This window comes from Cherax quadricarinatus, chromosome 6 (assembly GCF_038502225.1).
Source record: "Cherax quadricarinatus isolate ZL_2023a chromosome 6, ASM3850222v1, whole genome shotgun sequence".
Taxonomy (NCBI): Eukaryota; Metazoa; Arthropoda; class Malacostraca; order Decapoda; family Parastacidae; genus Cherax; species Cherax quadricarinatus.
Genome location: NC_091297.1, coordinates 8,718,413 through 8,729,993, shown reverse-complemented (window position 1 = coordinate 8,729,993; position 11,581 = coordinate 8,718,413). Strand labels below are relative to the sequence as shown.

At 44.5% G+C, this 11,581-nt stretch overlaps 1 protein-coding gene across 10 annotated transcripts in view; it reads left to right on the top strand.

Moving 5' to 3' along the window:
- LOC128691929 (SPARC-related modular calcium-binding protein 1) overlaps positions 1-11,581 on the top strand; it is a 741,978-nt gene that overhangs the window by 311,348 nt on the left and 419,049 nt on the right. For 6 of the 10 annotated variants that reach the window (XM_070080108.1, XM_070080089.1, XM_053780916.2 and 3 more), the window contains one exon: positions 6,581-6,742. The exons of 1 other annotated variant lie outside the window; for it this stretch is intronic. In XM_070080108.1, coding sequence (XP_069936209.1) covers positions 6,581-6,742 — 162 coding nt within the window. The remainder of the gene's footprint in view (positions 1-6,580; positions 6,743-11,581) is intronic. 3 more of the 10 variants (XM_070080123.1, XM_070080097.1, XM_070080119.1) reach the window with 3 other exon arrangements.

Genomic DNA, 11,581 nt, shown 5'->3' with positions numbered 1-11,581 from the left:
AGTGCTCCCTCATGTCTGGCACACAGTGCTCCCTCATGTCTGGCACACAGTGCTCCCTCATGTCTGGCACACAGTGCTCCCTCATGTCTGGCACACAGTGCTCCCTCATGTCTGGCACTCAGTGCTCCCTCATGTCTGGCACACAGTGCTCCCTCATGTCTGGCACACAGTGCTCCCTCATGTCTGGCACTCAGTGCTCCCTCATGTCTGGCACACAGTGCTCCCTCATGTCTGGCACACAGTGCTCCCTCATGTCTGGCACACAGTGCAGCATTTTGTCTCGCACTAAGTGCTCCCTCATGTCTGAGTGCTATCTCACGTCTGGCACTCAGTGCAGCATCATGTCTGGCATTCAGTACAAACTCATGTGTGGCATTGAGTCCAACTTCATGTCTGGCACTGAGTGCAACCTCATGTCTTGCACTAAGTGATACCTCATGTCTGGCACTCAGTGCAACCTCATGTCTGGCTCTAAGTGATACCTCATGTCTGGCACTCAGTGCAACCTCATGTCTGGCACTGAAGCAACCTCATGCCTGGCACTGAGTGCTACTTCATGTCTGGCACTATCTGCTACTTCATGTCTGGCACTGAGTGGCACTCCCTAACTACTTCTTTAACACAGTTAAGGTACGAACAGACGTCTTCAAGGGGCCAGGTCAAGGTTTGGCAGAAACTAACTCGACACCGCCACCAGCCTTGAAACGCTGCACCCAGCTCCTCACTGAACGCTCACACACACCAACATTCTCCACTATAATGAGAACCTTCAAAACTAGGGAGGCCAAGCCCGTGATGACACTCTTCAGGTCACTTGTTCTATCTAGGCTGGAATATTGCTGCACACTAACAGCACCTTTCAAGGCAGGTGAAATTGCCGACCTAGAAAATGTACAGAGAACTTTCACGGCGCGCATAACGGAGATAAAACACCTCAATTACTGGGAGCGCTTGAGGTTCCTAAACCTGTATTCCCTGGAACGCAGGAGGGAGAGATACATGATTATATACACCTGGAAAATCCTAGAGGGACTAGTACCGAACTTGCACACGAAAATCACTCACTACGAAAGCAAAAGACTTGGCAGACGATGCACCATCCCCCCAATGAAAAGCAGGGGAGTCACTAGCACGTTAAGAGACCATACAATAAGTGTCAGGGGCCCGAGACTGTTCAACTGCCTCCCAGCACACATAAGGGGGATTACCAACAGACCCCTGGCAGTCTTCAAGCTGGCACTGGACAAGCACCTAAAGTCAGTTCCTGATCAGCCGGGCTGTGGCTCGTACGTTGGTTTGCGTGCAGCCAGCAGCAACAGCCTGGTTGATCAGGCTCTGATCCACCAGGAGGTCTGGTCACAGACCGGGCCGCGGGGGCGTTGACCCCCGGAACTCTCTCCAGGTAAACTCCAGGTAAACTATTTCTTTCGTCTGGTGCCCAGCTTTGTGAAGCCCTATGATTTGAGCTATAGTTTCAGATGCTAAAGACTTCCTTTTACCCATAATCAAACATGTATAGCTCCTAAACCAAACGGAACACCAGCAAAAAGATGGGGCGGATGAGAGACAACAGTGCAACACTTCCTCTCACCACGGCACCCACGTGAGCAATGAGAAGTCACTGTGAAGTGTGATGAAAGGCCGTGACATCATGCTAATGGCTGCTACCAAGCAGAATGCACTGACTAAAAAAGACCCCCCCTGTATGGTAGGCCTTTGATTTTCGTCATGGCATTATGCCGGGGCGCTCACCCGACGTAATGCCATGACGAGTACTGTATATATATATATATATATATATATATATATATATATATATATATATATATATATATATATATATATATATATATATATATACAGAAAACTTAAGTAATTAAAATCTAGAACGGAGTATAAAATAAATTCTAAGTACACAGTAGAGTGATAACCTGATGTGAAGGACTTGGAGTGATAATGTTACAGGATCTCACCTTCAAGGATCACAACACTGTTAATATGACAAGGGCGAAGAAAATTATGCAGTGGAAAATGAGAACCTTCAAAACAAGGAATACCAAGACAGTGATGTACTCCTTGGGCGACAGTCGAGAAGGATATATTATAATTTACACCTGAAAAACCCTAGAGGGACTGGTCCTAAATCTACACATACATATCATTACCTACGGAAGCAAAAGACTCGGCAGATGGTGTAACATCCCACCTAATGAAAAGCAGGGGTGACCTGAGTACACTAAGAGTAAACACAGTAAGTGTCAGTGGCCCAAGACTGTCCAACAACCTCCCAGCATACATAAGGTGGATTACCCATTGACCCCTGGTAGTCTTCAAGATGGAACTGGATAGATACCCAAAATCAGTATCTGGCCAGCCCGGCTGTAGTTCGTGCATTGGATTGCGTGCGGCCAGCAGGAACAACCTGGTTGATCAGATCCTGACCCACCAGGAGGCCTCGTCATGGACTGGGCCGCGGGGGCGTTCATCCCCGGAACACCCTCCACAAATAATTTACATCGCAAAGAATTCCTCCGAGCGACTGGATGGGGTGACCATGAGAAGACATACATATTTTCCGAGCCTAGAGGTAGTTTTCACCTGTGGACGAGGAAGGTGGGAGAGGGACTCTTGTGAGTTATAAACACTGGCAAACACTACATTTAAAGAGTCGAGGAAAGGTGTTGAGGGCGTGGTGAGAGTGTTGAGAGCGTGATGAAAGTGTTGAGAGCGTGGTGAGAGTGTTGAGAGCGTGGTGAGTGTGTTGAGAGCGTGGTGTAAGTGTTGAATGAGTGAACTGACTCGGGGACGCAGTCATTCATACGAACATAAAGGAGGAACACTGCAGCAGTCCTATTGGCCCATACTAGGCACGTCCTTCACAAGCCATCCCACTAACAATATACTTGCCCAACCCAATTTTCAATTTTCAATTGCGTTTAATAGTGGTAATAGAGACTGTGTCTCTATCACCACTAGCACACAATACTCTAGGTGAAATGACGTGTTTTCCAGGATGACGAGACAAAGTATAGAAAAAGCTTCTGTTTTGGAGACAACATTTCGCTCTCTGTAGAACTTGATGAGAGCAGAGCGAAACGTTTCCACAACTGATGCTGTACAACTTGTCTCCCCACCAGCATTGCAATAACAAAGCTAGTGAGACCAGGTGACCGGGATCACTTTAACTTACAAGAGAGTTTCTGTAACAAACTATTGCACTGACCAATCACACTGAAGAACGCTCTGCAATACAACGTTTTAAGTGAGACAGCGTCTCGACCTGTTAAAATCTTGATCAGTCATGACGCGATATGTTGTGTGTCTACAGCAGTGTGTCAGTGCGTGTCTTGTCTTCAGCAGGGTTAATTACCCGTGATCAGACCATCCCCTTTCTCCCTCATTAACATAAATGTTGTATAATTAGTCGTGGCTGTTTTAACTATTTAATTACCTCTAGTAACGGACCATTAAATAAAGTTGATGTAAACTCCTCCAAACAAATTGCTTTTAATTTCGTGAAGGACCAGTAAGGCACGTGGACAGTAGGAGGTAATCACGTTTGATCCAGGGAAGAGGAAGAGGAGGGTGGCTCCATCTTTTCTGGATCAAGAGCCCTTCACCGGGATCAAGGCCTCCCCCTCCCTCCTTCAAGCACGTTAATGAACTTAAACTCTTATTTATCCCTTTGACTGACATTCCAGTTATAAAGGTTTTGACAGCTCATTAAATGTCAGGGAAGAAAGTCTTTATATAGCTTATATATAGCTCTTAATATGGCCTAGTTAACGTTAAGTCTATATAACTAGTGATTATTACATTAGGAGTGATTTGTGACTCACGACGTTAAAAGTGGCATTAGAGGATAATTATGTTGATGCCTGTAAGTCATTGTTGAGGCTGTGTGTGTGCTCTGCAAGACTGACTAGTGCTGCTGTCTGTAGGAGTGGTGTATCAGTGTTTGACAGACTGGTTTCTGTATGAGTGGTGAATCAGTGTTTAACAGACTGGTGTCTGCATGAGTGATGTATCAGTGTTTGACAGACTGGTGTCTACAGACTGGTGTCTACAGACTGGTGTCTGTATGAGTGGTGTATCAGTGTTTGACAGACTGGTGTCTACAGACTGGTGTCTACAGACTGGTGTCTGTATGAGTGGTGTATCAGTGTTTGACAGACTGGTGTCTACAGACTGGTGTCTACAGACTGGTGTCTACAGACTGGTGTCTGTATGAGTGGTGTATCAGTGTTTGACAGACTGGTGTCTACAGACTGGTGTCTGTATGAGTGGTGTATCAGTGTTTGACAGACTGGTGTCTACAGACTGGTGTCTGTATGAGTGATGTATCAGTGTTTGGCAGACTGGTGTCTACAGACTGGTGTCTGTATGAGTGATGTATCAGTGTTTGGCAGACTGGTGTCTACAGACTGGTGTCTGTATGAGTGATGTATCAGTGTTTGGCAGACTGGTGTCTACAGACTGGTGTCTGTATGAGTGATGTATCAGTGTTTGGCAGACTGGTGTCTACAGACTGGTGTCTACAGACTGGTGTCTGCATGAGTGATGTATCAGTGTTTGACAGACTGGTGTCTACAGACTGGTGTCTACAGACTGGTGTCTGTATGAGTGATGTATCAGTGTTTGGCAGACTGGTGTCTACAGACTGGTGTCTACAGACTGGTGTCTGTATGAGTGATGTATCAGTGTTTGGCAGACTGGTGTCTACAGACTGGTGTCTACAGACTGGTGTCTGTATGAGTGATGTATCAGTGTTGGTGTCTACAGACTGGTGTCTGTATGAGTGGTGGTGTTTCTGGTGTCTACAGACTGGTGTCTGCATGAGTGATGTATCAGTGTTTGGCAGACTGGTGTCTACAGACTGGTGTCTGTATGAGTGATGTATCAGTGTTTGGCAGACTGGTGTCTACAGACTGGTGTCTACAGACTGGTGTCTGTATGAGTGATGTATCAGTGTTTGGCAGACTGGTGTCTACAGACTGGTGTCTGCATGAGTGATGTATCAGTGTTTGACAGACTGGTGTCTGTATGAGTGATGTATCAGTGTTTGGCAGACTGGTGTCTACAGACTGGTGTCTACAGACTGGTGTCTGCAAACTGGTGTCTGTATGAGTGATGTATCAGTGTTTGACAGACTGGTGTCTGTATGAGTGATGTATCAGTGTTTGACAGACTGGTGTCTGTATGAGTGATGTATCAGTGTTTGACAGACTGGTGTCTGTATGAGTGATGTATCAGTGTTTGACAGACTGGTGTCTGTATGAGTGATGTATCAGTGCTTGGAGAACTAGAGCTTGTATCTGGTGTGTGTATAAGGCAACTAATGTTTAACTTGTACAGTCTTACAACTAATATCACTCAGACTGCCGGATGACTTCCCATGATATATTCAGTGAAACAGACAAGTGACGCAACGTGATGAATAAATTCAGTTGAATTTTAAGTAAATTTTTTGACCCTATTATAACAGTGATTTTTCTTTGAATCTGTTGATGATAGATGCCTGTGAGTTGTAGTGAACTGTTGACGAGTTTCAACTTTGTGATGCTACTGTTGTTGACAAGTTTAATTACTAACGTCCTAATTACAGTGAGATTTTTTTTCTTTCCCCCTTTTCTTTACTGACCTTCCCTACCCCTTACACCCTCTCTCTCTCCCCTTCCTCTAACTTTTCCCTTCCCCCTCTCACTGTTCCCTCAACACTTGACACTGTACACTAACTCGATACACTAACTCACACTTCTTTAACCTCTACTGTCCCTCTACTTCCTCTTTTCTAACGCTTCGTTTCCCTTCATCACGTCTTTATTTCTTCATTACCTTCTTACTACTACCTCTGTCTCTCTCTCTCTCTCTCTCTCTCTCTCTCTCTCTCTCTCTCTCTCTCTCTCTCTCTCTCTCTCTCTCTCTCTCTCTCTATGTACACTTTTCTCTATTATCAATTGTTTACATTTGTAATTTACTCTGGGATTGTGGTGTTACTTATTTTTATTTCTTCCCCTCTCTTCCTTCCTATTCCCTCTCTTCCGCTTATTTCCCCTTCGCTTGCTTTGTTTCCCCTTCTTTTTCCGCCTTCCCTTCCTGCTTTCTCTCTCCTACCCACTCCCCTGTTTTCCTTCTCGTATCTCGCTTCCTTGTCTTCTCCCTCTCCTTCCTTGTTTTGTTCTTTTCTCTCTTCCCTCTAATCATCTGTTTCTTTTCCTCCCCACCTCCCATTTCCTCTTTTTCCTCTCGTTTACTCTGATTTTGTTTAATCTCTAACGTTTAACACACTACTTAAACCCGTCCCCCCCTTCCCTTACCCCTCTCTCCCTCACCCCTCTCTCCCTTACCCCTCTCCCCTCTCCTTCTCTCCCTCACCCCTCTCCCTCACCCCTCTCCCTCACCCCTCTCCTTCTCTCCCTCACTTCTCTCCTTCTCTCCCTTACCCCTCTCCCTCTCTCTTTCTCTCTTCTCCCTCTCTCCTCTTCCTCTCCCTCTCTCCTCTTCCTCTCTCCTCTCCCTCTCTCCTCTCCCTCTCTCCTCTCCCTCTCTCCTCTCCCTCTCTCCTCTCCCTTGCTCCCAGGAGACCCAACATCAACACCGGCCCCGGAGCTGCCTCAACCAGGCAAGTCGAAGAGTGTAGGTGGACCGCGGGTACCTGCGGTCCATACCCTCATGTCCCTGTCGACTGCCACACCCACGGCAAGCACACGCCCACGCCCACGCCCGCCCCAGCCTCGCCCCAGTGCGTCTCTCTCCCCATGCGTGCGTCGTGTCTTCCGTCTGCCCACTCCCCTCTCAGCACTCCCCTCTCAGCACTTCCCTCTCAGCACTCCCCTCACTCTCCGTGCTTGTCTGGTCTCCCAGACCCCCACCATACTTGGGACCGCCGCACACCCTTCCTCCCTCTTCCTCTTCTCTCTTCCTTTCTCTCTGCGTCACAGTATTCTTTACCCTCTCGTTGCATGCTGCCTGCCACACAGCACAGTCACCCTCAGAATGAATATTGGTTGATGTAGTTAACTGTACCCGCTCTTCCAGGCTCCTCGCTAACACTAGAGAGAAAACGGTATTTATTAATTGGGATGACTATTGTCCGGTTTTACCTGCCTACTGACTAGTTGAGAAGACGTATCACATGCAACAAACGTTTCGCCTACACAGTGGGTTTCATTAGTCGAATGCAGAGGAGCCAGCAGAAATTGTGGAGATGTGAAGACGATGTATTAAGTCCATCATCCTCGTTCTTTACATCTCTACTTCTGTTGCCTCATTTATATTCGACTGAAGAAGCCTACTGTGTAGGCGATACGTTTCGGAATAAAGATACCTAACTGTTGCACATGTGTCTTCACAACTTGTCTGTATCATAAACCATTATCACATTACCACCGGTGTGTACTACTTGAGGACTGAGCCAGGAACAGCTGGTGAAATGTGTTTGCAGTGAGTGGCTACCAGGCATTGATGGGCAGAATCTGTCACAGCTTGCTACTGACGTACGTGCATCGTGGTTACTTGTTGCAATATTGACTGACAGAGTCAAGGACATCTGTCGCAATAGAGCATTTTTTTTGCATGAAGAATGTGTTTTTTATATATGTGAAAAACTAGGATATATATATATATATATATATATATATATATATATATATATATATATATATATATATATATATATATATATATATATATTTCAGTTTTCTTCTTACAGGCTTAATACGCGCGTCAGTTGGTATAGGGGAGGTAGCCAGGTGGTGCCAGGTGGTGCCAAGTGCAGCCAACGAAATATCTTCACAAGACTTGTCTTCAATTTGTGGGTTATTTGTGAACAGCTGGTCACTGGTAACAGTGTCAGCAGATAAAGGGAAACAGCATTTAAATACCGACATGATGGCTAAAACAAAGGCAGTATAATTCGATTCGTTATTGACATCGTTTCGCCCACACAGTGGGCTTTGTCAGGCCATAAACAGATCTACCTGGGGATAGAGGACGTGTATATGTCTAACGATGGTAGTGAAGTGAAGAGTCAGATAACAGATTTGACAAATATTTAACTGAGAAGGGGTTGGATTCGAGAAAGACCTCCCTAGCTTGGGCCTGCTGCAAGAAAATATCTGTTTTAGGAATGAGCATTCTTCCTCAAGAAACTCATTACTGCAGATATGGTTCCTCTACTGCTCCTAGTGTTAGCAGTAGAGGAAGATCGTACTGGCAGGTGTGCGGTAGATTTTGATACGTATTCATGGTCAGATGGATGGAGTACAACATCGAGGAAAGGTAGAGTACCGTCGACTTACTCTTCGAGGGTGAGCCAGATAGACTGCGCGACCTACTAAGCTTGTGTTGGGGCGGCGGAGACGTCGAATCCTATGGGAGTTATGACAAGAATGTCATCACCCTAACGGAGCCAGGCGACAGAGGAAGGTATGATAGAGGAAGAATCTCTCAGCTTCAAGATGTTCCATGCAGAGGTGAACTTAGTGGTGAACCCTCGGTAGACGGAAAGTCTGTTGAAAGAATTTTCAAATGAGAAACAGGTAAAATTAACACAGTTGAAATGGGGAGGTCGAGGGTGTGGTCAATTTTCCATCGTAGGAGATTGATCATTTGTGCTGAGGGAACTTTAGTATATAGGGATGTCACATCTAGGCTGAAGAGTTTCTTATTTCCGATGTTTGTTTCAGATGCGATTGAGAACACCAGAATGTTTGAAATATGCGTGAGCGAAGCTGTAAGACAGGCAGATAATACAATAATAAATATTCTAGTCTTTGGAAAATTTATTTAATTTGCAGTGTGGTGCGCCAGTGTCACGAGGTCACACATACGAGTATGTCACGAGGCCACACATACGAGTATGTCACGAGGTCACACATACGAGTATGTCACGAGGCCAGACATACGAGTATGTCACGAGGTCACACATACGAGTATGTCACGAGGTCACACATACGAGTATGTCACGAGGTCACACATACGAGTATGTCACGAGGCCACACAATATATATCACGAAGTCGCACAGTAGCAAAGTGTCTTCGTAATTTTAACATGCCAAGGACGCTTTTTAACTAGTAAGTTTATTCAGGTATACACACAGTTACATAGATTATTTTGTATCATACATAGCAGCATATGTGTAGAGAACCTGGGATAACCCAAAAAAGTCAGAGTGACTTATTTCCATTGGGGTCTTATGACATTGCAATAGATTGTTTTATATTATATATATATATATATATATATATATATATATATATATATATATATATATATATATATATATATATATATATATATAATGCCTATTCAGTGACTAAAGTATTTTTATCTGTTGGTGTGAAAGGTCATGTGGAAACCTTAATATCTCTAGTATAGTCGATAGGATTTAAACCCCATTAACTTGTACTGAAGAGGTTTCGTTCAAAGATCACATCTCTAGAAAAACTTGTGATGTGTGGTTATACATATTGTAATGTTGCAAGTCTCAGGGGTTGTGCGGGTTTGGACTGGCGACCCACAAGAAGTATCACCAGGGATGTATCTTGGATGGGTTTCAAGTTTTTCTACTCTCACAGCCCGGCTTGCCTGGTGCTTGCCTGGTCAACGAGGCTGTTCCAGCTGGCAGCCTGCTGAGCCCATATAGCCATAAGTCTGGTTGATCCCGCACTTGGCAGAAGAAATCGTCTAGTTTCCTCTTGAAGACTTCTGCACTTGTTCCAGGATTGTTTCTGATAGCTTCTGGTAAGATGTTAAAGAGTCTGGGGCTACGTATGTTAATACAGTGTTCTCTTATTGTGTCCACGGTGACCCTGCTTTTAACTGGGATTGTTTTACACACTATTCCACATCTGTCACTGCAGTATGTTATGGCAGTATGCAGGTTTGGTCCTCAACTACTTTCCATGTATGAAGTTTTATTGAAAAGTTCCTGGATTGCAGCAAAAAAAAAATATCTCCCTGGAAGTACTGAATTGTGAGGCTATACACTAATTCCAGCACATCTCCCACTTCTCAAAACATTTCTGGAACTCTTCTCTCCTAATGGCATTTAGCACGACCTGTGATTCTACTTGAATCTCCTCCTCGTTAAAACACCATCCCTTGAGTGCCAGTTTTATTTTTGGTAAGAGAAAAAAGTCGCAGCGAGGTTGATCTGGGGAGTAAGAAGGGTCTGGAATGACCTCCATGATTGTGGTCAGAAAGCAATGGTCTTTCTGGTCTTGAGTTGGAAAATGAGCGAATTTCGCAGCCTGATTTTCAAATTTTCAGTCAAAATACTTTGATACGACCCATAAGAATTTCCCACAGCTCTTACAACGTCCTGGAGACTCTGATGACGATTTTCCTCAATTGCCTTCCTCATTTTTCTAATGTTGGCGTCGGTTTTTGTCGTTGATGGACGACCAGAGCGTTCATTATCCTCAGCTGACGTTCATCCTGCTTTGAATCGAGAAAACCATTCAGAACAGTGTGTCCTCCTACCCATTGCTGTGTGAGTTTCACTAGCCACTCTACCGCACTTGAAACACACACTCACACACACACACACACACGCACACACACACACACACACACACACACACACACACACACACACACACACACACACACACACACACAAGCTGTTCTTTTTTAAAACATTCCATTCTGTTACACAACAAATTGCAAGAAAACACTGACATGATAAAAAAAAGTCCATCTAAAAACAACAGATGACCGACCACACTGAGTGAACTGAGCACCATGTCATACATCTCTCTGTCCTTCACTCCAGCGAGTACATATTTAGAAGTCTGAGGCAGTCTAGTAATTTAAGTGGCTCTATGTGGCCATAAATGTTCTTTGAATCTGTTGTAGCTCTGATATCTCTTTTGCCCTGAATGGAGGTGTCAACACTGAACAATACTCCAAGCAAAAGAGCCCAAGAGAGTTGAAAAAAGTGCCAATGCTGGCATTATTTCCTTTATTTTGAAAGTCTTTATTATCCATCTCTATCATTTTCTTGGTCGTAGCATTTTTCCTTGTGTTCTTTGACATGTTCCTTTCGTTCTATTTAGTGATCATCTTGGTCTCTTTTGAGATCATTCTTTCCATATCTAAGCATTTCGAACTTGTCACCACTGCCCACTTTAAAGCCTTGCATATATCTTCGTGTAATATTTTCGTCTCTTCTACCAAGGTAATTTTCATACTGATTTTGGTATTTGCAGATAATGTTGTGAAACTGTGGTGACTAGTTTCAATCATGTTTGCTCTGACGATAAGACAAAATGAAGGCGCTTGGACTGAGCTTTTCACTTCACTAATGTTGGATTTTGCTCTGTTTACTATCACTCTTTGTGTTCCATCTGTCAACGTTAAAGATCCATTTGCCTAATTTCCTTGTTATACCTGTAGCTCTCAGTTTGTGTGCAGTCACTCCATGGTCGCCATCTATGGCGTCTGTCACTGTCCAGTAGACTGGATAAGAGTTCAGGGTTTTCAAAGTGGCTTTAATGCCAGGAATACCTTACTACCCTCACGTTCAGTGAGGCAGCAGGGATACCTTACTACCCTCACGTTCAATGAGGCAGCATG